Source organism: Tubulanus polymorphus, chromosome 10 (genome assembly GCF_964204645.1).
Source record: "Tubulanus polymorphus chromosome 10, tnTubPoly1.2, whole genome shotgun sequence".
In the NCBI taxonomy this organism is placed as follows: Eukaryota; Metazoa; Nemertea; class Palaeonemertea; order Tubulaniformes; family Tubulanidae; genus Tubulanus; species Tubulanus polymorphus.
In genome coordinates, this window is record NC_134034.1 from 3001224 (window position 1) to 3028466 (window position 27243).

At 39.7% G+C, this 27243-nt stretch overlaps 3 protein-coding genes across 3 annotated transcripts in view; all 3 read left to right on the forward strand.

Annotated features, from left to right (window-relative positions):
* The first annotated feature begins 528 nt into the window (after nt 1-528).
* On the forward strand, nt 529-4094 carry LOC141912307 (uncharacterized). Its single transcript, XM_074803551.1, has 5 exons — nt 529-611; nt 844-982; nt 1915-1997; nt 2888-3002; nt 3945-4094. Exons 2-5 carry the CDS (start codon nt 874-876, stop codon nt 4010-4012), a joined length of 375 nt encoding a protein of 124 aa, XP_074659652.1. The 5' UTR covers nt 529-611; nt 844-873; the 3' UTR covers nt 4013-4094.
* Nucleotides 4095-17197: 13103 nt separating this feature from the next.
* LOC141911710 (formimidoyltransferase-cyclodeaminase-like) overlaps nt 17198-27243 on the forward strand; it is a 46980-nt gene continuing 36934 nt past the window's right edge. The window contains exons 1-2 of the mRNA XM_074802721.1: nt 17198-17262; nt 18292-18475. Of these exons, the coding sequence (XP_074658822.1) occupies nt 17209-17262; nt 18292-18475 (238 nt within the window). The 5' untranslated portion in view covers nt 17198-17208. The remainder of the gene's footprint in view (nt 17263-18291; nt 18476-27243) is intronic.
* Nucleotides 21114-26356, forward strand: LOC141912143 (uncharacterized). The gene is made up of 5 exons (XM_074803360.1): nt 21114-21166; nt 23529-23665; nt 24290-24372; nt 24602-24716; nt 26235-26356. The coding sequence occupies exons 1-5, from the start codon at nt 21159-21161 to the stop codon at nt 26354-26356; spliced, it is 465 nt and encodes a 154-aa protein (XP_074659461.1). The 5' UTR covers nt 21114-21158.

The following is a 27243-nucleotide window of genomic DNA, read 5'->3' on the forward strand; positions in this document are numbered from 1 at the left end:
GATAGACCATCCATATATTTAGTCCGTACGCACGATAGAGGGGAGAGGGGTCTATGAAAATGCATACAAATGCGTACAAGGGAGGGAGGGGTACGTGGCCTCCGCCTACGGTACACACCTAATAATCACACGTAATGTCCAGTAAGTTCTTGGTATATAACTTAGTCTTAAGCCAGAGTATGCAGGGCATGTTAAGGCAAAAAAATGGTACTCGTCCTCAATTTCATTCAGATTACAACGTCTGCGAATACGATCATTATTTCTAACTCTAGTAACATCAGGTCGAATTTTCATGTTCATAAAACGCGTGGTTGAATTTTCAGATTCATAAATTACAACTCTTCTGACTGAAGATCATCATATCGTAGAAAAACGGCTGTTGCAGTTTTTCAGAACACGTCGGTCCCCACTTATCTAACCTTAGAATAATAAACTTAATCTGTTACTATCCGACGGGGGTTTTCAAAAATAATTGATAAAATTTCAAGATATAGGTTTATTGTATTTTGGTCCGTAACAGGTGTTGTTATTCGGAGATTGCATTCTTGCGCATGTCTTCATAAGGAGTTACCGCGGACCGGACTCGGAGTAACAATTCGTGGAAGCTGAACGTAAGTGCTGTTCCGGTATCAATTTCTCGGAGTTTGACATTGTAATATAACTTATTAAAAGTGTATAAAGTGAGAATTGTATTTAGTCGATATTTTTAAATGAAGATTTCATTGGCGAACGTGAATTTTCGCAAGAATTCTATCTAGTTTTTTGTTCCGAATCGAAAATCGTGGATAAGAAATGAATCTGACTCTTTTTCTTGATTCGAATTCGGTTTTATTACCATTTCAGTAAAACAGTTTTTGTTCGATTCGAGTCAAGATGAAATTCGTGTTTTGCTTGGTTTTATGCGTGACGGCGCTGGCGGTATCTGAAGCGTGTTCGTGCGACCCGACGGTAGATGTAAGCGACTACAGTCGTTATGACTTTGGTTAGTTTGTGTAGTTAGAGGTCGAACGGTGAATCAATTGATATCTATGCCTTTTAGAATAATTTGGAGGGCAAGATAAGAAATAAGATGGCAAGCTGATGTAGATATTACAAATATTTAATAAATTTCCATTTTATACAGAAATTTTCAAACGGGCGTGAACAGGAAAGAACGAAATTAGAAATAATTTCTTTTTCTAATTTCGACATAGAAAAAAAGACAAGAGTAAAAATTGTATTTTGCATTGGATTCAAGTGATAAGAGGGATTTAAAAAAAGTTACTTTTGAATAGAAAAAAGAACGAATTTCAAAAAAAATCTAATTTTTCAAATTGTTGATTTTTGCAGAATTCCGTGAGGCAGACCTAAATCGATCATGAGGATATTCAGTGATCTTTTATTGATAATAATTTGTGTTTTCCCATATTTTCATCCAATGCACGCTTTTCTAGGATCGGACTAGCTGACTATTAGTACTAACCTAGCCGTAAAAAATAGGTTTTCGAGACAGCGAACGAATGTTTTCTTTAAGGGATTTTAAGTTGATTCTTAGAGACAAACCAATTGACCAACCTGGGGAGGGAAAAATGTAACTCCCGATGCTTAAATATATATATATATATATATATATATATATATATATATATATATATATATATATATATATATATATATATATATATATATATATATATATATATATATATATATATATATATATATATATATATATATATATATATATATACTCATTAGAAAATGAGATTTTTACTGTTTTTGCTTCTATGGATTTTCACCGAACCAATTCCGTATATACTCCGACACTGATTTATTGGACTATATTCAAACTAGTTTGAATGTACCTCCATTCGTTCTTGGTATATCATAATAATTAGAACAGCTTCTATCCTGTATCGACTTGATATATTCCAGTGGTGCGAGCTCGGGTGAAGAGGGAACGCGTTAAGAACGGAATGCGTAAATATGTAGTGAAAATAAAGGAAATATTCGAACAAGTAGGTAACAAAACAAGAGCTTTACGCATTTCTGTGTTTAGTATCCGTAGATAGGTCCAGTGCTGAATTCTTCGTGAAATATCTTGAATGCATTCCCAAAGCCATAATCATATACGCCTGATGACGCAGGCCGCGATTTTCATGAGGGTGGAACTTTTTTGTTGAAAGCGGAACTGTTTGTAAGCTGCTCACACAAAGTCGGGTCCTGGGATTGCCCGCGCAGGAAACTATCTAAAATCAGATGCAAGAGCATTATCACAACTTCTAGCATATTTGGGATGCACATTTTGGTTTATTTCCTACAATTTGGTCCCAAATATAAGTTTCGCAACAAGTCCATATTTTGAACGAAAACGAATGAAAAAGTGTTAGCAATGAGCAATCTTTTGAAATCGATGCTCAATATTTTCTCAAGACCAGCATCTGGGTGAAACTTCGTCGACGGGCGGGGAGGGGGGTTCTTTCGGACTCCCGAGTCCCCCTCCCCTAATAAGGGCCTGTGTGGCTATCTGTTAAGAGTCGAAACGTTGCTCTAAACATGGTTGATACTCTCTCATTTCTTCGAGAACTTTCCGTCTTTTGCTTAGATAATTGCGGGATTTATTACGTACGTTCCAAATGGGTTCTTTCATCCAATGACTAATCGCCGATGACAATATATACCGACACGCGTCATTCATAGATTTTAGCATCATTTATGCTATTTGCTGATTGCTCTAACAATTCACAAACCTTTTTCGATTTCTTCACGCGTCCCTCCATCTAAGTATTTTTGTATTTCTATAATTAGGCGTATATTACAATTCAAAATGTTAAATGGATCTACATTATCGATTGTTATAATTATCATTTTAACATATTCGTAAATGAAAAACGTATATCATTTGCAGCCCCCAAATATGGTCACGTACGGGGGTGGCGGTAACAAGTTGAATATCTATACTAATTCAGAATCGAGTCTATGCGGAATTCGCCTAACAGTAGGCAGCCTGTATGTGCTCGGCGGTAAGTACCATAAAAGTCATCTATGCTCTTCTATTGTTAGTCAGGTATCGGCACTGTTACTGCGGCAAGCGAGGATTCCGTGCCGGTTATTGTAGATTCATTTCTATTTCCATTCGTCGGTTTGAAATACTTGGTTGCACGATGTGCGAGTGTGATGACGCGCTGTGATGCGTCCGGGTGATACGGCCGAGACTGCTTCCAGTCTCTCCGCGTAACCCAATTCGATACCGGCACCGCTACTGTGGCAATCGAGTATCCGCCAGGTTCGCTAGTGGTTACTCGGTCACCGCGCTTCAATTTCTTCTACATTTCATTTAAATTCGAATCAACTTTTCTTCGGCAAATCTTTTTTTAGTAAAACTATACCATAAAATCAGCGGGCGATGCCAATTTGAATTTGAAACAGATACATTTGGTGACTTGTTTCACAAAATTTCCGTTTGGGAGCCTAAAAATCAAGTTCTAAGTCCATTGAAAATGAACTAATTTTCGCTATCTACAACTGAGTTGCATTGTTGCGCCATCTGGTTTGTGCCGGTACCCCATCATTTTGTCAATTTTATTTCCTTATGTCTGTACGTCTGTTATAACATTCAATAATGTGACATTTTTCCATGAAGAATTTCAATTTCAAAATTTCCAGGTTTATTAGTCGACTCTTTGGGACACCAGATGGCACAACGATACACTCAGTAAGGTTATCTTAAGTTTTAGTTTAGGGGACTAAAGAATTCGGCAATGAACCTGGAATTGATTGTATCGTAGTGCCATCTGGGGCCGGTATTTCAAAAGTTGTTTAGCGTTAACCAATGGGGATAGCTGACATCGCCGGTTGCCTTTTAACCAACTGTTGATCAACTGACCCTTGGCGCGTAAGCTAGTGGTGTCGATACCGCGTTAAAGATTGCTTTAAAAATAAGCGACGTTTTTTGTGATTTATAGGAAGTTATGATGCAACGAACAGCAGAGCGAACATAGGCTCGTGTCAATACTATGCCCAAGTAAGTTAATCGATAATTCCGAAGGAAGCCGATTGAAAAAAACAAACAAAATGGAGTTTCAATGACCGCAGTATCCTTTGCAAAGAATTACCTGTCATCTGAATAGTTAATAAGATATAGTGATATATCCATAAGTCGTTTTCTATTTTGTTTTTCTGTGGGATTTTCGTCAAATCGTGTTGGTTTTCACGCCGGTAAATCAGAACTTCAAAACTCGGGTTAAAACGCGTCGCTGTTCGTCACAATTATCGACTTCAAATCGATCGGGTCAATACGCGCTACATATCTCTTTAAGCGAAGGAAAAGCCGACAAAATCTCCGGGATCTTCCGGGATCTGTCCAGCTGGGGTGCAGTACGGCATAGTATTAACTAAAGGTAAATTGCGCGCGCATCGTCTGCGTGTTGAGTCTCGTTCTCGATCGTTTATCGATCCAACGCGTTCAAGTCGCGACGCGTTTTAAAACCGATACATCTATGTGCGGTACAGGCGTTTCATTCCTTTCCTAGACGCCGATCATTTCCCGTTTCGCAAACATAAAAGAAGCGGAATATGAACAAACTTTAACGATGTCAGGCTAATGGTAAAATGTTCCGCGTATAAGTAGAAATTACGTTCGTCGACCACAGGTCCGTGGAAGTTATTGAAAAGGAGACGGTCGCCTTAGAACACGTATCAGAATTTTGCTCCGTGAAATCATGGCCTTCTAAAACCTCTTGTAGTTTTGAAAAAAAAACCCTGCGCAATCGTAAGAACGCAATTAAGAGTTTTGACGTTTGGACCGAAATACTTGCTCCGTTTTAAAAAAGACTTCGTACGTCAAACTTTTCTTTATTTCGCGTTTTCGTCGATTCACTTCTCAGTGGTTTTCACAGTTTTCACAGTTTTCACAGTTTTTCAAAGTTTTCACAGTTTTCACAGTTTTTTTCCTGTGCTTTTAAACATCGGTCGAATATCGATGGTGAATTCACTGATCGGTTGTCACGTCTACGAATATTTGTCGAATTCCCTGGCTGCTTGCAGTTCCTGATAGTAGCCATATCTGCATCATTCACCCGTCAAGGGATTCGAACCCACTACGCTAAAGCTGTTCCCCGAACCCCTTGACCTCACGAGTCGTTGGAGTCGTTACTAGCCGACCAGAATCCGGTCGTACCAATCACAGCGCTTGTAACAAACCGTCAGTAGACTTCTGTTGGTTTTCCCGTTAAATTGACCAATCAGCGAACGTCTTACCGAACAAGGAAGTATTTCGCAAATCGATATATGACGTCACGCGCAACAGCGCCAGTAATAAAATCACGCTTCGTGAGGCCAGGGGGCTGGTGGAAGCGAGTTCGGGAGTGACCGGACCCCTGGCAAGCGAGGATGCCATATCTGTAGAACGCGCGGCAATTGTGCTCTTCCCGTTCACAATTCAATTCAATTAAATTTAATCTTTATTGCACCTTAATATATTAGTGACATTATTGGCTTTTCACAATGAAGAGGAGAACAAGAATCAAGTGTCAAAAAGGAGAGTACATGCATAGCATATATATCGGAAGATGAAAGAACCAGATAAAATTTGTAGCAGTCTCTATACAAATATGATAAGAAGATAAGCAGATACACTATAGTTTTTCGATACTATGCCGACTATGATCCGACAGTCCGAGACTGTTCATATGATTACATCCCGTTTGACATGTACACCGATATTCGCCCGAAGCGCCGTTTATATTATTTTCGGTATCGATACATTGGTCTTCCCCGGGGTACTTAGCAAGCAGTAATAACGGATTTTTCTGACGATTTGGATGTAACTGTGAGATATTTTAAATATTTCTTTTTTTTCAAATACAAGTCTATATTATAGAAAAATAGAAATACGACATAGAATTGACAAATTTCCGACTTAGGTCTTGAAAGACATTATGAGTGAGCTCCATTACAAAAGACGGCGTATATATAGTTTTCTGCAATAATTGGTTGTAATATACGTAATATTTGTATTCTGCACGATAATCACCACCCGCGTTTTAATTCTGCCTTCATCGGTGATAATCGTATCAAATTCTGTTATAAACATCCAGTTATTAAGAAGTTCAGAGATGGTTTCGACTGAAACAGAAAACTACGAAATCGAAACGTACGACAAGCAGTAACGCTTGTATCAGTTTCACTCGCATTAGCGCAATGTTCGCATAACCAAACGCTGTTGCTGCGTTCGTACATACCTCGGAGCAATAAGACTTTTCCTTTAGAAATATAAGGCTAAAAAAAATTGATACCTTGTTTCGCTGAGCTTAAATGTTGACCCGGCCGGCCGCCTATCTACCCTATACATTACTTTTTTTTAAAATCGTGATCAATTTTACCATAACAGACCCGGCCGCTATAGAAATGAACTGTTTATAAATTTTATCATATTTTACAAAAATGACCAGGCCGCTGCGGAGAAACAAGGTATCATTTTTGTTTAGCCTAGTCAGTCGTTTTGTGTAACCATTCAATTCAATTTCTACATCTTGGGACGTTGAATTCGCGGTTTTATTCCGAACACGAATCCGCAGTAGAAATTCAGTCAAATGAGTTGTTAATCGTTCACTCTGGTATCTGTTGCGGTATTTACTTATCATCAGTATAAGGCCATTTCTCTGACACGCCACATTAGGGTATAATTAGGGTAAAAACCTCATAATTGGAAATCGACCAAAATGATTTATGAAAAATGTAAAAAAAAGTTGGGCTACAGTGATAACTGAATTGGTTCCTTGAATATTTTCTACATGCATTTCTCGGTGATGTTAAACATCCATCCGGTGACTTCAGTCGGTCGATGATATCGGAATTCGTTTTGCACACGTGTTACAAACTGTCGGTCAAATACTAAGTTGCGACATGTGCTGGGATTCAGTTGTCTGAGCCTCTTCAATTTCTCGATTTTGACGTTGTCGTGGCCGTTGTTTAGATAAAGCGTGGTCGACGCAATCGCCACAGTCGAGAATTAGTTGTGACACATGTTTTCAATTGTCGAAACCTATTGACGACTCTCTAAATCTTTGCAATGGTCGATGATGCTCGAGTTGTCGTTGGGTAAATAAATTCGTGTATAAAATGGCCAACGCGGCCACCATCTGAAACAGTGTTCATTCTCTGCGGTAAGAAGCGGTAAGTGCTCCATAACATTATGGTTGGTTTTCTTTCTTGTCTAAACACGGCGCGGTTTTCGCAGCTCGGCGTTAAAGTTAGCAGAATATGTACTGGTTACTACGGAAGCGATAAAGGGCCTCGAGATGTCGCGTTCAAACTTGACAAGTCGTCATATTTATGTCGACATACCGCGATATATCGCGTCAAGTCGACATGAATATGTCGATATATCGTGACGTTTTGACGACATATTTCGTTCTCTCGACCACTTTCCACGCGGCAAGTCGACATATTCACGACGACTTGAAACTCAGTCGTCATTTCACTGGTGTCCTCATCTTCCATTTAGACGTGTCTTCAAATGACGGCTTGTCCCGTGGAAAATGGGCGAAAAAGCGAAATTTGTCGTGAAAACGTCACGATATGTCGACATATTCATGTCGACTTGACGCGATATATCGCGATATATCGACATAAATATGGCGACTTGTCGAGTTGGAACGCGACATCTCGAGGCCCCTTATCGCGTCCGTATAAACGTATTCTCGATCTCTCGAACGGGTTCCTGGTTTGCGTACGATTTTCGTAACGAGCAGGCGATGTCATTATCTATCGTTACAACAATGTAGTTTATTCTTTATCATCATCAAAGTGTGTGTACTACAGTGTGTTACAATAATGTGTCCTTCACATTCAGGCGTGACCAACCGTAATCTATGAAAAGTATAAATTCTTCGCTTTTTGAATTTTTGAAATGAATAAATTAATTCATTCATTTTTATACGTTAATACCTAGTATGCGTTAGGGGTTCCGTGTGAACTGTGCGCGTTGTGCACAACGTCATCAATATTGGCGTTTCAAAATATAAAAACGATATTTGGACGTCTATTTTGTAATCAAACATAATAGACTCCGATTTTCTATTCAATAAATTTCTTATTGATGATTTTATCGTTTTCTAGTTTAGTTCTAATCGTGGAGAGAATGAATTTCCCTTTTTTATGCTGAATTTTATTTTCGGTTTTATTACCATTTCAGGAAAACAGTTGTCGCTCGAGAAGTCAATATGAAATTCGTGTTCTGCTTTGTTTTATGCGTGGCGGCGCTGGCGGTCTCGGAAGCCTTTTCCTGCGACCCGTTGCTTGCTGAAGATGATTTTTGTCAATATGATTTTGGTAAGTTTACATGGTTAGAGTTCGAATGGTTCGGGTATTATGAATGATTCAATTAATATTTGGCCATTTTTTCAATTATTTGGAATACTAACAGAAGGGGGAAAATGGAGTGGGCGAACGAAGGGAAAATGAAGAATTCTTTAAAAATTTTTCTATATAAATAAAAAAAGGTGTCTATGGTTTTAGGGTGAACGTATTTTTTCCGGGTCCGTTTATTTTGATATGTACATGGACCTTCATTTTCTCTATGTATTTCTTAGTAATGAGGACTTCGTGCCACCAGCTATCCCGCTAGATGGCGCGCGTAACTGTGCAACAACCCCGTCAAAATCTAGTTCATTTTCAATGACCTTTCATCTAGATTTTTAGCCTCCCTCGTCAGAAATTAGGTAAATCACTCATTTTGATAAACTCAGATGATCTTGAGGTTCATATTTAAGGTGGTTTTTACCGATCACCATTATGGATAGACTTTAATCGAATATGAGAAGAGAAGAGTTGCTGTCTGGGTGCACACTAGCGAACCTGGTGAATCCTCGCTTGCCACAAGTGGAATCCTCGATTGCCACAGTCGAACGCAAAGTCCTCATTAGAACACATTTCATCTAGTTTTATCATCTATGTTCCAGTGATGAAGGCACTGGTAAAAGCTGTACGCGATGTGAACGGAATACACAGATACCAAGTGAAAATAAGAAAATACTTTAAACAAGTAGGTAACAAAACAAGAAAAAAGGCTTAACAGGAATTTACGCATTTCGTACGCACGAAAATCAGTTCTAGGTCCAGTATATATATATAATATATATATATATATATATATATATATATATATATATATATATATATATATATATATATATATATATATATATATATATATATATATATATATATATATATATATACGTGTAATATTATTTGTAGCCTACTACGCAGATGAACACATTTGGCAAAAAAGACAAAATGCTGGATATCTATGCCTATAAAGATACCAGATATGGAGTTACCCTAACAGAAGGAGACGTATACGTACTCGGTGGTAAGTACCGCTGAAGTAACCTATGACTTATCAGTAATCGAGAATCGGCACCACTACTGTGGCAAGCGGTATGAATTATTACTGGTGTCATTACTATCATTCCACTATCGGGCGCACTTAGGTTATGTGATTTATTCTACGATTTAACTAATTATAGTTAGTCGTATATTCGCCAACTAGGTAAAACCGTATACCGGTTAGTCGGAACTGAAGTCCGAAAATAGCTACAGTTCGAAACTATTGTTCCAAGATGGACGATTAGTGGTGCAATGCGTTAAACCGAAGCGCGTTATTAGTCGTCGAACTGACAGTCGTCGAACGAAAACCGAAATATGGGGTATCCGATTCTTGGTATCCCATTGGGGTAGCCGCAAAACCAGCTATCCCACCAGATGGCGGGACGAGCAGTAGGTCGTCCGTTGTCTGAACTCCCAACTTCTTTCAACTCTGAACTACTTTCGTAAATGATTGATTCGTTCAAGACAAAATTCATTCCGTTTTAATTGAAATGTAGAAGAAATCGAACGTAGGCAAAAACCGTAAAGTTTCCCAAGTCTCTGTTTATAACGCATGCGCATTAGGAAGTGTTGGGGAAATCCTCTAAGTCCAGAAATTGGTCGCGTGCGCATGCGTCGCTACATGTGTATTTTTTCCTAAACTGGGTCATGTCAGAACTCTGAAACATAGAACTATAACGGAATGAACCTGCGTGAACTTTTGCGCAGCGGGAAGGCGCAGTTTGTTTGGTCACTTAAGACTCTTCATGATCCTCTTAGAGGATCATTTGTATTTTTGGGAATGACAGGTGTTCAAGTGGTCTTGCCATAAGCTAAAAATCTAAGATATATATCGGTATATTATAAAGGATGAATGTATTTTTTTGCTACACATTCGGGATTCGAACCTAATAGCACTTAAAAGTAAATCCTGGGGCTATCAAAGTTCATTATTTCATATTCGGGATGCTATCACTTTTTTACTCGGCAAACAATAACCCAGTGACACTTTAATCATCAAAGTTCATGTCGTAACGCTTGAAATACGATCAGTAATTTTCGGGTTTCGAATCTGATAGCGCCGCTTATAAGATGAACAGCGTAAATAAGATCAATATTTTTACGGGATTCGAACCTAATGGAAACTACAGCGACTATTAGTCATTAAAGGTTACATGTAGCTCACATGTAGTGCCGCATGCGCAATGTGCCGCTTTCTCGACTAAGAGCAATTCCAGCACTGACTAATGTGCATACGTTAGGTAGAAACGGAGACTTGGGAAACTTTACGGTTTTTGCCGAACGTAGACGATCAGCTGTCTACTAGCGACACCTGGTGCATCCTCGCCTGCCATGCGTGGAATCCCCGAATGCCACAGTAGTACTCCCATTAAGCCGCGTGACTTACTATAATTACGATTACGAATTGGGTGTATGCCTATGCCATCTGGTGTGTGCTGTAGGTACCACATTAATTAGATGTTTCTTTAAAATAACCGACGGATTTTCGTGATTTTATAGGGTCTTATGACGCAAAGAACAAAAGGGCAACCATAGGCTCGTGTCAATATGCAAAGAAATTCAACTCGATCGCAAAAACAGAAAAACGGAAAATGAGAAACATCAAATGCGGTCAAAACTAAGGGCTGATTAAGAAGAATTCTTCGAAGGGGTTGGACTTCAAAATTGGAATGGGCATTCAATTTGAAATGGGCAGATTTAGAAACGCGAGAGCTTCACACGCGAAACTTTAGTAGCCGCGATCATACGAGCGTTTTTGGCCAGGAACAACTGTTCACACGGGTGCCCAATGGGCCCAAGCCTGTTTGGTACGACCAAAAACGTCGGACCAGGCCCGAGCCAAATTCTAGCACGGGACATGATTGCGTCTCAATCGCAACTGGTTCCGGAGATGACTCACTTCGCTTTGTTTGGGCCAAATTTGACTCGGGTCCGATCAGCGACAATTCGGCACGGGCCAGATCGTTCCTTGTGATCGCGGCTATTGGTGGGTTTCCGGAAGCCCTCCTCGAAACGGGCATTTTGACCCTTAGCAGGGTCCATTTGGATTTATATTTTCGTCTTCTAAAAAAATTTGTTTGCAAAAAAGATTCAGATCTTTTTGTGAGGGCCATTCGAATTTTAAAGGGGTGGACTATTCCACCCGGTCCAGCCCCTAAATCCACCCTTGACAACTAAAATCCTTAGTAATCTCGTACATAAGAATGTCTGATATCTATGAATAGCTAATAAGATATAGCGATATATCAATAAGTCGTTTGTTGTTTTGAAATTTTGTTGGATTTTCGTCAAATCGTGATGGTTTTCAAACCCCGTAATCAGAAACGCGGTCGATGCGTCGCTGTACATCACACTTACTAATATCAAATCGATCGGAAAGAATAAAGCCTGATCGGGCAGTGGTCTGTGGCTGATAGCAGGAGGACACGCCCATCACTGTTCACGCCTACGGGTATCGATTTTCTCATCGAACAAGGTCAAGGTCGGAACCAGTGTCTCTCCCTGGTGTTTCCGCGTTGGTCATTTGTTTTTCTATCGCAGACGATCCTGTTAATACTGCTACACAAACCTGTCGCAGGTATTATGTCAGATAAGCCCGGGAACTATACGAACTACGAACCATCAATAAAATCAATACATCAATACGTTCATTTCTAATGCCGACTAACAATCATTTATTTGCATTTTCAAACAAATGTTAATAATTTGACACAAACTTGAATCGTATATAGAACCAGGAAACCCGACACCTATCTTAGGACCATATACATCTTCAAATCTTAAGTGTAATGAGCTGTTCAAATACCCCTCATTCATGCGGAATCATCCACAGATTCAGCGGGATTATCCGCATTATCAGCGGAATTATCCACAGATTCAGCGGAATTATCCACAGATTCAGCGGAATTATCCACAGCTTCAGCGGAATTATCCACAGATTCAGCGGAATTATCCACAGATTCAGCGGAATTATCCACAGCATCCGTTGCAGTGGTAACTGGTTTTTTCGAGAGCTGTTTCAAAGCCATTTTGAAAGCTTTTACATTTTTTACAAGATCTTTTACATTACTTCTTACGAAATTGATTATCAGCGATTTGCCTCGTTTTGATTTGAGGATTTTTGGTAAGGGGCGAGGTAGTCGTGAATCCGGTGATCGTAAAACTTCCAAGATCTTGCTCTTGGTGATAGTATCGCAATCTACTATCATCAGTGGTGATACGGCGTTGCCGTATAACTTACGAGCATCAGATAACGCCTGCAAAATAAAAACAAAAACACGATTGAAAATGCTATTTCTAGGTAAACACTTCACGTACGACTGTAAATCCCGATTACAAGAATACTAGAGGTATTTCCGGTGATTTGTCTTTCCATGAGGATAGATACGTAGATAGAATGGGTAGACAGACAGACAGAAAGATAGACAGAGAGACGACAGAGATACGACAGACGGACAGACAGATCAGATAGAAAAGACAGGCAGCCTGTCAGGCAGATAGATAGATAGATAGACATGCATGCAGACATACAGATAAGACAGGCAGCCAGACTGACGACAGACAGATAGGCAGATAGACAGACAGACAGATTGACGGATAGACATATCGACAGACAGATGACAGACAGATAGATGGATTCAACGAACTACACGTGGTATGATTGAACAAACGCTTTTAACGAGACGCGCTTGTCCTAATTTACTTTGCGACATAGAGGCTTCAATTCTTTACTTTTACTTTTATTTCTACTTCTTGCCTTCGCCGGATCAATGGCATCGGTTGAAACCAAGAAAACAGCCATAAAAACCACCAACAAACTGATCAAATTCATGTTTTCTCCGGTAAACTGCAAGTAGATCATACGAGAATAGAGATTTGTCAAATGGATTTTTCCAAAGTTGATTCTACATATTAATCTACTAGATTTTTTCGATAAGAACGCCCAATAGATTAGTTCCTGGTTGCTAGAAAAAGAATGGCTCCCGGTAGCACCAGAACTAGATACTGGCTCCCAGCAACACCATAACTAGAGACTAGCTCCCTGCCGTACCAGCACCGAGAGACTGGTTCCCTGCCGCACCAGAACTAGAAACTGGCACCCTGCCGCACCAGAACTAGATACTGACTCCCAGCAGCACCAGAACTAGAGACTGGCTCCCTGCCGCACCAGAACTAGAGACTGGCTCCCAGTCGCACCAGAACTAGAAACTGGCGCCCTGCCGCACCAGAACTAGATACTGGCTCCCAGCAGCACCAGAACTAGAGTCTGGCTCCCTGCCGCACCAGAACTAGAGACTGGATCTCTGCCGCACCAGAACTAGAGATGTTATAAGTGATCTTATCTTGTGTGTTGAGATGTCTAAACGTGCTGTTGAAGCGACTGAGGAATGTCTCATTTTACGGATTGAATCTTGCGAGTTTTATACATTTTCTGGCCTGAATAATATTTGAACAGAAGTTGCCAAACGGCTTCAGATTAAACAATTCACTGAACAATAGATTTAATACCATCGATTTACAGGATCGATCGCTGCTTTGTTTGATTAATCTTTGGCGCCTGTATTTCTACCCGTATTTTGCTGGAAGTTTGAAGGACGGTCGTGGCGGTTATAAATTTTCATCCATACATGAATTAGATTAGTCGAATGTCCACAGTTTCAAACGTTGTGAACAGATAATAAGATAAAACCTGCTTTGTACGAATTGGATTTTCTTTTTTTTTTAACGAGAATCTATTCATTCAAAAAAATTAAACGAACATGATGTTTCAAATGATCTCACCCTAGAGATCACCGCTAGGCGTGATTACTTCCAGAAGGCTGCTGTAAATTTGAATTGAAGTTTTAGATATTAACCGAGCTGATATTCGACAAACTTGAGACTTCTCTTGCTGTTTCGCAGAAAACCCTTTTGATTTCCTCCGGATTATAAGCTTTATCGTTATCATTATTATTTTCCTTCCCTTTTCCAAGCAGATAATTCCCAAACGTCAGCATAAGGGTCCACACTACTTAGCGGATTTCTACAAAATATTTTAAGGATTTTACCTAACTTCCGTACCCAAAGTGGCTGTGGACTGTGGAACTGGGTCCACTGTAGAAGTAGGTCCATAACCGTAGAACTTGGCTCGAAGTAGGCGCAGAACTGTGAAACTGGATCCGCAAGGTCCGCAACTGTGGACCTGGGTAACTGGGCCGATCATGTAGAAGCAGATCTAGAAAATGTGGAACTGGGTCCTTAACTGTTTAGTTACGCCCGGATCTCGAACTGGGTCAATAAACTCAGTGTTGTCTAAAACTGTACTTGGGATAGGTAGAAGTAGATCCAGAACTATGGAACTGGGTCAACAAGAACTGTGGAACTAGATCCACAACTAGAGGTAGGTCCCGAACTGTGGAACTGAGTTCAGGGCTGTGGATAGAACTGCAGAAGCAGACGAACAACGTGTGGAATTGAACCCAGATCTTTCAAAAGTGGATCTAGTTTTATTGAACTTGGTCCAGGATTGTGGAATCTGTGTTGAACTGAGGAATTTGGTCTCAACCTGAAAAAGCTGATGTTTTGACATAAAAATCTATTGCAACTCGTTTGTTTTCTGTATGCAGTTACATTGTCGAGAACTTGTTCAAATTGGGGGAAATTGGCGAACAGAAAACTTATTACGCCAATCCCCCCCCCCCACTTCCTCGGTAAAAATCAACATCCAGATTTCACAGCTATAATCTCGAACAAAATACTGCAATTGAATTCGTATGTTGAAAAACTTAGTTTTAAAAATTTTCCGGGGTATTTCTTTACAATTCACCTTGGATAGTGATCCCTTGACCAAGCTACGTGCATAAAATGGACTAATCAAGCAACATGCACAAACAACAACATGCACAAAAAAAATTAGATTATCATACGACGTATAGTTTTGAAAATTTCTATGAAGAAATATATAGTTTGAATGATATGATGAATATGTATGTGCATATGTGTTTGCTAGATATTATTGTAGAAGTATCTATCTATTTTCATTTAGGTTTTTATACTTAAGTTGATAGAAAACCGAACCTAGGGGGATTTGTTTCAGGGGCGGATTTAGACCATGTGGACCGTGTGGCCCGACACGGTCGGAATTTTAAAGTGCCTTTTTATTTTTTCTTTGTATCAAAATTTGCCGTTGTAAGGTTGGTAAGGGTACTGTCTGATTAAACACTGGATCGTGTTCGAACAATAATGTTTTTACTGCCGATATTTGAGTTTACACAGTTCACTTCTGTTATCTCTAGAACGCTAACACTATGTAGCCTATCCCATCATCAAACACACGACCATTCAAACTAGACGTCACATTGCCAGTCGTCTGTTACTAGGCCTACTGATTACACATTGAACTCACACTAATTCTGAGAACTAGTGGTGTAGAATTCGACCTTCAAACTCGATCAGCGAAAAAGATTTTCTGAATAACAAATGCAATTCGTACGCACGGTGTATGGTTTTATCAAACCACCACGGTGAATACAAGTTTTCCTGTAGATAAATGAGGAAATCCCACACTTCGAATTTTAAAATCATACGATCAAATTTATCATAATGAAACCACAACGTTTCGGCTGTTGACTAACAGCCATCATCAGGTAGAATGACCAGAAAAACGAGTAACAAAGCATAAACTCGCAGGATCTAAAATAGAAGCAGTGTATCAAAACTAAAGATAAACAGACCAAGCATTAAATGTTTATCTTTAGTTTTGATTCACTGTTTAGATCCTGCGAGTTTATATGCTTTGTTACTTGTTTTTCTGGTCATTCCACCTGATGATGGCTGTTAGTCAACAACTCTGTGGTTTCGAAATAATAAATTCTATCCTATAATTTAATTCGAAGTGTGGGATTTCTTTATTTATCTACAGTATACACGGATTATAGTGTTTATTCGACAACTAAGTTTTCCTGTATTTATCATAATTTCCGGATTCTTGCGGTTCCTGGCATTTCAATCGGCATGATGTATAGTATTGTTAACCATATTTCATCAGATTGCAAAATAGAATCACTAAAATTCAATAAAGTATCTTACAGTTTGTTTTCATGTTCTTGTATTGCAATGGTATTTTGATAATTTTTTGTCCCATTCAGAAATCGCTTCAGCTTTTCGGAAAGTTTCCGGAGATTTGTCATATCAGATTTGATTTTCCTAATCATTTGCTAGTGTCTTCTAATCAAATAAGATTTGCACAACAGAATAAATTTGACGACTTGTTCCTAAGACATTTTCACCAACGTGCTTTTAAAATGCACTGGGAAATAACATCATTCAGGGATTCAGGTTTTGACTCTTTTCTAAAGGATTTCAAGAATTGAACTGCGTGGCAGTTTCAATCCGACCACGATTTCTGTACAAAATTTCCCACTTGTGAACTAAGAAAAAAATAAGGCTTGGGGAATTTCTTTTTGCGATTTTTCAAACAAAATGTTTCAAAAAGTTTCACCACCTATCAGCGTTTGGCTCAGTGTCAATCAACGACTGTACAACAGCTCTCAAACTTTCTTTAGATTGGATATTCTATTAAATTCCTGATGAGTTGGCTTCCAAAGTCGGTTGGCGTCCCTAAAATTGGTACTATGTTATGTTAATTTTGTCATAAAAGTTGTAATACTTAGACAATAAAGTTGTATACATTAAAATCGAAATTTTGTGATGCTGCTCCCTCGCGCATTTCAAACAGCAGCCACCGCGCATCCCGTGACGTAATACCAGCCTCTGAGGCATCGCGTCTAATCCTTAGCTCCCGAGGTTGTTTACGCAACTGTCAAAAATCGGAAATAAATCAGAAACGACCTGAAAATGCCGCGACTCGTCGAATGCGTGCCCAATTTCTCAGAAGGACGACATAAAGAGGTTAATATCGACTCATAAATAAGGAAGATATTCGTGAGGTCGCTCTAATCAATCTGTTAAAAGTCTGAAAATACACACACCCCCCCAATTCAATTCAAATCAACATTTTTAGTCAGTTTCGGAATTATATACTGTCAAACTCGGGACCGTCGCGAGTTTGATAGTTTATAATTCCGAAACTAAAAAAGTCGAAATCCGTCCCGTTATGGTCAATCTATGGACAAATTTATATCAATTAGGATGTTGAATTTGGATTTTGAGTAGAATTCATTGATCACTGTGACGTGATTGTGCAGTCTGAAAATGATCTGTGACTGTGTGGTGTGGTTTTTCGGACTGGAGCCGGATCGGATCAGTAAAAAGGCAGGACAGGGGGCTGATCTAGTGACTCCGATCTAGCCTAGGTTATTGAAATCTGATCAAAATAAATTCATTTTCGATTAATTTTCTGCTCGGATCTCATTCGGTCTTCCGATCCGAAAATTAGGTGAATCGCGCATCGAAATTAATTCTGATTAGTCTTTACAGTTCAATGTGGCACGATTTTCATATATCATGCATAGAATTTGAGAAATTATTGTTAGATTTTAACCCTTTCAGTGCTGGCTAATTAATACCCTATAGTGCTGAAGATAATTTGAAAATTCTGAAAAATTCCACCCTAGTGCGTTGAATAACGGGAATAGCGCTATAGTGCGTCTACACCATGGCGCGGTGTATCATTAGTTACTAATATTTCACTATGTTTGACAGGTGCTGCCATCTTTCAGGAGAGATAATTAGTAATTACTATTTAAATCAATACACCGCAGTGCGGTGTACTAGCAAAATCCATTACTGATTCGTAAACCGCGCTGCGGTGTAGATGCACTGAAAGGGTTAATGGAGTTTGAGAAAAATCTAGTGTAAACTTCTTACAGTACACTAGCGACACCTGGCGGATAATGGTTGAATTCACCTGCCGCAGTAGGAGCGTTGTCGGAGAGGTCTGCCCCACATCGAAACCGTCATTGTATTGTTATCATTCAGGTTGTCGAAGCTATTGCCGCGGCGATCCAATCAACGGATGGCTGTTCTCTTCTCGACGTCGACCCCGGCGCGTCGACCAACAGGACCGTGTACACGTTCGTCGGATCCCCGGACGCCGTTGTAGAGGGCGCTTTGAACGCGGCACGGGCGGCCGTTCAGCTAATCGACATGACTCGACATAGCGGTACGTGTAGGCCTACCTCTCTGATTAAACCCGCTTTAATTCCTGTTACATTAATCCTGATTTCGATCCGATGGGGATGTTACTTTTGTCCATTTGAAATACGGTGGAACTTCAGGCGCCGGTTGCACAGTCATGGCCTAGATTTAAAACCAGTCTAAGACTAACTTCATTCTATAGCCAATCTAACAACTTAAGACTAGTCTTAAGAATAAGTAAGTCTCTAGGGCCCATTTGCATAGAAGAAATACAAAAGTGGTCCTTTTTTAGTAAAACTATACCATAAAATCAGTGGGCGATGCCAATTTGAATTTGAAACAAATACATTTGATGACTTGTTTGACAAAATTTCCGTTTGGGAGCCTAAAAATCAAGTTCTAAGTCCATTGGAAATGAACTAATTTTCACTATCTACAACTGAGTTGCATTGTTGCGCCATCTGGTTTGTGCCGGTACCCCATCATTTTGTCAATTTTATTTCCTTATGTCTGTACGTCTGTTAAAACGTTCAATAATGTGACATTTTTCCATGAAGAATTTCAATTTCAAAATTTCCAGGTTTATTAGTCGACTCTTTGGGACACCAGATGGCACAACGATACACTCAGTAAGGTTATCTTAAGTTTTAGTTTAGGGGACTAAAGAATTCGGAAATGAACTTGGAATTGATTGTATCGTAGTGCCATCTGGGGCCGGTATTTCAAAAGTTGTTTAGCGTTAACCAATGGGGATAGCTGACATCGCCGGTTGCCTTTTAACCAACTGTTGATCAACTGACCCTTGGCGCGTAAGCTTGTGGTGTCGATACCGCGTTAAAGATTGCTTTAAAAATAAGCGACGTTTTTTTGTGATTTATAGGAAGTTATGACGCAACGAGCAGCAGAGCGAACATAGGCTCGTGTCAATATTATACCCAAGTAAGTTAATCGATAATTCCCAAGGGAGCCGATTGAAGAAAAGAAAATGCAGTTACAATGACCGCGGTATCTATTACAAAGAATTGCCTGTCATCTGAATAGTTAATAAGATATAGTGATATATCCATAAGTCGTTTTCTATTTTGTATTTCTGTGGGATTTTCGTCAAATCGTGTTGGTTTTCACGCCGGTTAATCAGAACTTCAAAACTCGGGTTAAAACGCGTCGCTGTTCGTCACAATTATCGACTTCAAATCGATCGGGTCAATACGCGCTACATATCTCTTTAAGCGAAGGAAAAGCCGACAAAATCTCCGGGATCTGTCCAGCTGGGGTGCAGTACGGCATAGTATTAACTAAAGGTAAATTGCGCGCGCATCGTCTGCGTGTTGAGTCTCGTTCTCGATCGTTTATCGATCCAACGCGATCAAGTCGCGACGCGTTTTAAAACCGATACATCTATGTGCGGTACAGGCGTTTCATTCCTTTCCTAGACGCCGATCATTTCCCGTTTCGCAAACATAAAAGAAGCGGAATACGAACAAACTTTAACGATGTCAGGCTAATGGTGAGCTGTTCCGCGTATAAGTAGAAATTACGTTCGTCGACCACAGGTCCGTGGAAGTTATTGAAAAGGAGACGGTCGCCTTAGAACACGTATCATAATTTTGCTCCGTGAAATCATGGCCTTCTAAAACCTCTTGTAGTTTTGAAAAAAAACCCTGCGCAATCGTAAGAACGCAATTAAGAGTTTTGACGTTTGGACCGAAATACTTGCTCCGTTTTAAAAAAGACTTCGTACGTCAAACTTTTCTTTATTTCGCGTTTTCGTCGATTCACTTCTCAGTGGTTTTCTAGACATTGGTGTCTGGTTTACACAGTTTTTTTCCTGTGCTTTTAAACATCGGTCGAATATCGATGGTGAATTCACTGATCGGTTGTCACGTCTACGAATATTTGTCGAATTCCCTGGCTGCTTGCAGTTCCTGATAGTTAGCCATATCTGCATCATTCACCCGTCAAGGGATTCGAACCCACTACGCTAAAGCTGTTAGCCGAACCCCTTGACCTCACGAGTCGTTGGAGTCGTTACTAGCCGACCAGAATCCGGTCGTACCAATCACAGCGCTTGTAACAAACCGTCAGTAGACTTCTGTTGGTTTTCCCGTTAAATTGACCAATCAGCGAACGTCTTACCGAACAAGGAAGTATTTCGCAAATCGATATATGACGTCACGCGCAACAGCGCCAGTAATGAAATCACGCTTCGTGAGGCCAGGGGGCTGGTGGAAGCGAGTTCGGGAGTGATACCGGACCCCTGGCAAGCGAGGATGCCATATCTGTAAAACGCGCGGCAATTGTGCTCTTCCCGTTCACAATTCAATTCAATTCAATTTAATCTTTATTGCACCGTAATATATTAATGACATTATTGGCTTTTCACAATAAAGAGGAGAACAAGAATCAAGTGTCAAAACGAAGAGTACATGTATAGTATATATATATATCGGAAGATGAAAGAACCAGATAAAATTTGTAGCAGTCTCTATACAAATATGATAAGAAGATAAGCAGATACACTATAATAGTTTTTCGATACTATGCCGACTATGATCCGACAGTCCGAGACTGTTCATATGATTACATCCCGTTTGACATGTACACCGATATTCGCCCGAAGCGCCGTTTATATTATTTTCGGTATCGATACATTGGTCTTCCCCGGGGTACTTAGCAAGCAGTAATAACGGATTTTTCTGACGATTTGGATGTTACTGTGAGATATTTTAAATATTTCTTTTTTTCAAATACAAGTCTATATTATAGAAAAATAGAAATACGACATAGAATTGACAAATTTCCGACTTAGGTCTCGAAAGAAATTATGAGTGAGCTCTATTACAAAAGACGGCGTATATATAGTTTTCTGCAATAATTGGTTGTAATATACGTAATATTTGTATTCTGCACGATAATCACCACCCGCGTTTTAATTCTGCCTTCATCGGTGATAATCGTATCAAATTCTGTTATAAACATCCAGTTATTAAGAAGTTCAGAGATGGTTTCGACTGAAACAGAAAACTAGGAAATGGAAACGTACGACAAGCAGTAACGCTTGTTTCAGTTTCACTCGCATTAGCGCAATGTTCGCATAACCAAACGCTGTTGCTGCGTTCGTACATACCTCGGAGCAAAGACTTTTCCTTTAGAAATATAAGGCTAAAAAAATTGATACCTTGTTTCGCTGAGCTTAAATGTTGACCCGGCCGGCTGCCTATCTACCCTATACATTACTTTTTTTTTAAATCGTGATCAATTTTACCATAACAGACTCGGCCGCTATAGAAATGAACTGTTTATAAATTTTATCATATTTTACAAAAATGACCAGGCCGCTGCGGAGAAACAAGGTATCATTTTTGTTTAGCCTAGTCAGTCGTTTTGTGTAACCATTCAATTCAATTTCTACATCTTGGGACGTTGAATTCGCGGTTTTATTCCGAACACGAATCCGCAGTAGAAATTCAGTCAAATGAGTTGTTAATCGTTCACTCTGGTATCTGTTGCGGTATTTACTTATCATCAGTATAAGGCCATTTCTCTGACACGCCACATTAGGGTATAATTAGGGTAAAAACCTCATAATTGGAAATCGACCAAAATGATTTATGAAAAATGTAAAAAAAAGTTGGGCTACAGTGATAACTGAATTGGTTCCTTGAATATTTTCTACATGCATTTCTCGGTGATGTTAAACATCCATCCGGCGACTTGAGTCGGTCGATGATATCGGAATTCGTTTTGCACACGTGTTACAAACTGTCGGTCAAATACTAAGTTGCGACATGTGCTGGGATTCAGTTGTCTGAGCCTCTTCAATTTCTCGATTTTGACGTTGTCGTGGCCGTTGTTTAGATAAAGCGTGGTCGACGCAATCGCCACAGTCGAGAATTAGTTGTGACACATGTTTTCAATTGTCGAAACCTATTGACGACTCTCTAAATCTTTGCAATGGTCGATGATGCTCGAGTTGTCGTTGGGTAAATAAATTCGTGTATAAAATGGCCAACGCGGCCACCATCTGAAACAGTGTTCATTCTCTGCGGTAAGAAGCGGTAAGTGCTCCATAACATTATGGTTGGTTTTCTTTCTTGTCTAAACACGGCGCGGTTTTCGCAGCTCGGCGTTAAAGTTAGCAGAATATGTACTGGTTACTACGGAAGCGATAAAGGGCCTCGAGATGTCGCGTTCAAACTTGACAAGTCGTCATATTTATGTCGACATACCGCGATATATCGCGTCAAGTCGACATGAATATGTCGATATATCGTGACGTTTTGACGACATATTTCGTTCTCTCGACCACTTTCCACGCGGCAAGTCGACATATTCACGACGACTTGAAACTCAGTCGTCATTTCACTGGTGTCCTCATCTTCCATTTAGACGTGTCTTCAAATGACGGCTTGTCCCGTGGAAAATGGGCGAAAAAGCGAAATTTGTCGTGAAAACGTCACGATATGTCGACATATTCATGTCGACTTGACGCGATATATCGCGATATATCGACATAAATATGGCGACTTGTCGAGTTGGAACGCGACATCTCGAGGCCCCTTATCGCGTCCGTATAAACGTATTCTCGATCTCTCGAACGGGTTCCTGGTTTGCGTACGATTTTCGTAACGAGCAGGCGATGTCATTATCTATCGTTACAACAATGTAGTTTATTCTTTATCATCATCAAAGTGTGTGAACTACAGTGTGTTACAATAATGTGTCCTTCACATTCAGGCGTGACCAACCGTAATCTATGAAAAGTATAAATTCTTCGCTTTTTGAATTTTTGAAATGAATAAATTAATTCATTCATTTTTATACGTTAATACCTAGTATGCGTTAGGGGTTCCGTGTGAACTGTGCGCGTTGTGCACAACGTCATCAATATTGGCGTTTCAAAATATAAAAACGATATTTGGACGTCTATTTTGTAATCAAACATAATAGACTCCGATTTTCTATTCAATAAATTTCTTATTGATGATTTTATCGTTTTCTAGTTTAGTTCTAATCGTGGAGAGAATGAATTTCCCTTTTTTATGCTGAATTCGAATTCGGTTTTATTACCATTTCAGGAAAACAGTTGTCGCTCGAGAAGTCAATATGAAATTCGTGTTCTGCTTTGTTTTATGCGTGGCGGCGCTGGCGGTCTCGGAAGCCTTTTCCTGCGACCCGTTGCTTGCTGAAGATGATTTTTGTCAATATGATTTTGGTAAGTTTACATGGTTAGAGTTCGAATGGTTCGGGTATTATGAATGATTCAATTAATATTTGGCCTTTTTTTCAATTATTTGGAATACTAACAGAAGGGGGAAAATGGAGTGGGCGAACGAAGGGAAAATGAACAATTCTTTAAAAATTTTTCTATATAAATAAAAAAAGGTGTCTATGGTTTTAGGGTGAACGTATTTTTTCCGGGTCCGTTTATTTTGATATATACATGGACCTTCATTTTCTCTATGTATTTCTTAGTAATGAGGACTTCGTGCCACCAGCTATCCCGCTAGATGGCGCGCGTAACTGTGCAACAACCCCGTCAAAATCTAGTTCATTTTCAATGACCTTTCATCTAGATTTTTAGCCTCCCTCGTCAGAAATTAGGTAAATCACTCATTTTGATAAACTCAGATGATCTCGAGGTTCATATTTAAGGTGGTTTTTACCGATCACCATTATGGATAGACTTTAATCGAATATGAGAAGAGTTGCTGTCTGGGTGCACACTAGCGAACCTGGTGAATCCTCGCTTGCCACAAGTGGAATCCTCGATTGCCACAGTCGAACGCAAAGTCCTCATTAGAACACATTTCATCTAGTTTTATCATCTATGTTCCAGTGATGAAGGCACTGGTAAAAGCTGTACATGATGTGAACGGAATACACAGATACCAAGTGAAAATAAGAAAATACTTTAAACAAGTAGGTAACAAAACAAGAAAAAAGGCTTAACACGTATTTTACGCATTTCGTACGCACGAAAATCAGTTCTAGGTCCAGTATATATATATATATATATATATATATATATATATATATATATATATATATATATATATATATATATATATATATATATATATATATATATATATATATATATATATATATATATATATATATATATATATACGTGTAATATTATTTGTAGCCCACTACGCAGATGAACACATTTGGCAAAAAAGACAAAATGCTGGATATCTATGCCTATAAAGATACCAGATATGCAGTTACCCTAACAGAAGGAGACGTATACGTACTCGGTGGTAAGTACCGCTGAAGTAACCTATGACTTATCAGTAATCGAGAATCGGCACCACTACTGTGGCAAGCGGTATGAATTATTACTGGTGTCATTACTATCATTCCACTATCGGGCGCACTTAGGTTATGTGATTTATTCAACGATTTAACTAATTATAGTTAGTCGTATATTCGCCAACTAGGTAAAACCGTATACCGGTTAGTCGGAACTGAAGTCCGAGAATAGCTACAGTTCGAAACTATTGTTCCAAGATGGACGATTAGTGGTGCAATGCGTTAAACCGAAGCGCGTTATTAGTCGTCGAACTGACAGTCGTCGAACGAAAACCGAAGATATGGGGTATCCGATTCTTGGTATCCCATTGGGGTAGCCGCAAAACCAGCTATCCCACCAGATGGCGGGACGAGCAGTAGGTCGTCCGTTGTCTGAACTCCCAACTTCTTTCAACTCTGAACTACTTTCGTAAATGATTGATTCGTTCAAGACAAAATTCATTCCGTTTTAATTGAAATGTAGAAGAAATCGAACGTAGGCAAAAACCGTAAAGTTTCCCAAGTCTCTGTTTATAACGCATGCGCATTAGGAAGTGTTGGGGAAATCCTCTAAGTCCAGAAATTGGTCGCGTGCGCATGCGTCGCTACATGTGTATTTTTTCCTAAACTGGGTCATGTCAGAACTCTGAAACATAGAACTATAACGGAATGAACCTGCGTGAACTTTTGCGCAGCGGGAAGGCGCAGTTTGTTTGGTCACTTAAGACTCTTCATGATCCTCTTAGAGGATCATTTGTATTTTTGGGAATGACAGGTGTTCAAGTGGTCTTGCCATTAGCTAAAAATCTAAGATATATATCGGTATATTATAAAGGATGAATGTATTTTTTTGCTACACATTCGGGATTCGAACCTAATAGCACTTAAAAGTAAATCCTGGGGCTATCAAAGTTCATTATTTCATATTCGGGATGCTATCACTTTTTTACTCGGCAAACAATAACCCAGTGACACTTTAATCATCAAAGTTCATGTCGTAACGCTTGAAATACGATCAGTAATTTTCGGGTTTCGAATCTGATAACGCCGCTTATAAGATGAACAGCGTAAATAAGATCAATATTTTTACGGTATTCGAACCTAATGGAAACTACAGCGACTATTAGTCATTAAAGGTTACATGTAGCTCACATGTAGTGCCGCATGCGCAATGTGCCGATTTCTCGACTTAGAGCAATTCCAGCACTGACTAATGTGCATACGTTAGGTAGAAACGGAGACTTGGGAAACTTTACGGTTTTTGCCGAACGTAGACGATCAGCTGTCTACTAGCGACACCTGGTGCATCCTCGCCTGCCATGCGTGGAATCCCCGAATGCCACAGTAGTACTCCCATTAAGCCGCGTGACTTACTATAATTACGATTACGAATTGGGTGTATGCCTATGCCATCTGGTGTGTGCTGTAGGTACCACATTAATTAGATGTTTCTTTAAAATAACCGACGGATTTTCGTGATTTTATAGGGTCTTATGACGCAAAGAACAAAAGGGCAACCATAGGCTCGTGTCAATATGCAAAGAAATTCAACTCGATCGCAAAAACAGAAAAACGGAAAATGAGAAACATCAAATGCGGTCAAAACTAAGGGCTGATTAAGGAGAATTCTTCGAAGGGGTTGGACTTCCAAATTGGAATGGGCATTCAATTTGAAATGGGCAGATTTAGAAACGCGAGAGCTTCACACGCGAAACTTTAGTAGCCGCGATCATACGAGCGTTTTTGGCCAGGAACAACTGTTCACACGGGTGCCCAATGGGCCCAAGCCTGTTTGGTACGACCAAAAACGTCGGACCAGGCCCGAGCCAAATTCTAGCACGGGACATGATTGCGTCTCAATCGCAACTGGTTCCGGAGATGACTTACTTCGCTTTGTTTGGGCCAAATTTGACTCGGGTCCGATCAGCGACAATTCGGCACGGGCCAGATCGTTCCTTGTGATCGCGGCTATTGGTGGGTTTCCGGAAGCCCTCCTCGAAACGGGCATTTTGACCCTTAGCAGGGTCCATTTGGATTTATATTTTCGTCTTCTAAAAAAATTTGTTTGCAAAAAAGATTCAGATCTTTTTGTGAGGGCCATTCGAATTTTAAAGGGGTGGACTATTCCACCCGGTCCAGCCCCTAAATCCACCCTTGACAACTAAAAACCTTAGTAATCTCGTACATAAGAATGTCTGATATCTATGAATAGCTAATAAGATATAGCGATATATCAATAAATCGTTTGTTGTTTTGAAATTTTGTGGGATTTTCGTCAAATCGTGATGGTTTTCAAACCCCGTAATCAGAACTCAAAAACGCGGTCGATGCGTCGCTGTACATCACACTTACTAATATCAAATCGATCGGAAAGAAAAAAGCCTGATCGGGCAGTGGTCTGTGGCTGATAGCAGAAGGACACGCCCATCCACTGTTCACGCCTACGGGTATCGATTTTCTCATCGAACAAGGTCAAGGTCGGAACCAGTGTCTCTC

What these genes read in the sequence shown, in the direction of transcription:
- LOC141912307 (XM_074803551.1), top strand. Translation starts at nt 874, where the DNA reads ATGAAATTCGTGTTTTGCTTGGTTTTATGCGTGACGGCGCTGGCGGTA. An exon ending in CTACAGTCGTTATGACTTTG is followed by an intron (nt 983 to 1,914) that starts GTTAGTTTGTGT and finishes GATATATTCCAG; the next exon opens with TGGTGCGAGCTCGGGTGAAG. An exon ending in CAGCCTGTATGTGCTCGGCG is followed by an intron (nt 3,003 to 3,944) that starts GTAAGTACCATA and finishes TGTGATTTATAG; the next exon opens with GAAGTTATGATGCAACGAAC.
- LOC141912143 (XM_074803360.1), top strand. An exon ending in TTTTTGTCAATATGATTTTG is followed by an intron (nt 23,666 to 24,289) that starts GTAAGTTTACAT and finishes TCTATGTTCCAG; the next exon opens with TGATGAAGGCACTGGTAAAA. An exon ending in TAAGAAAATACTTTAAACAA is followed by an intron (nt 24,373 to 24,601) that starts GTAGGTAACAAA and finishes TATTATTTGTAG; the next exon opens with CCCACTACGCAGATGAACAC.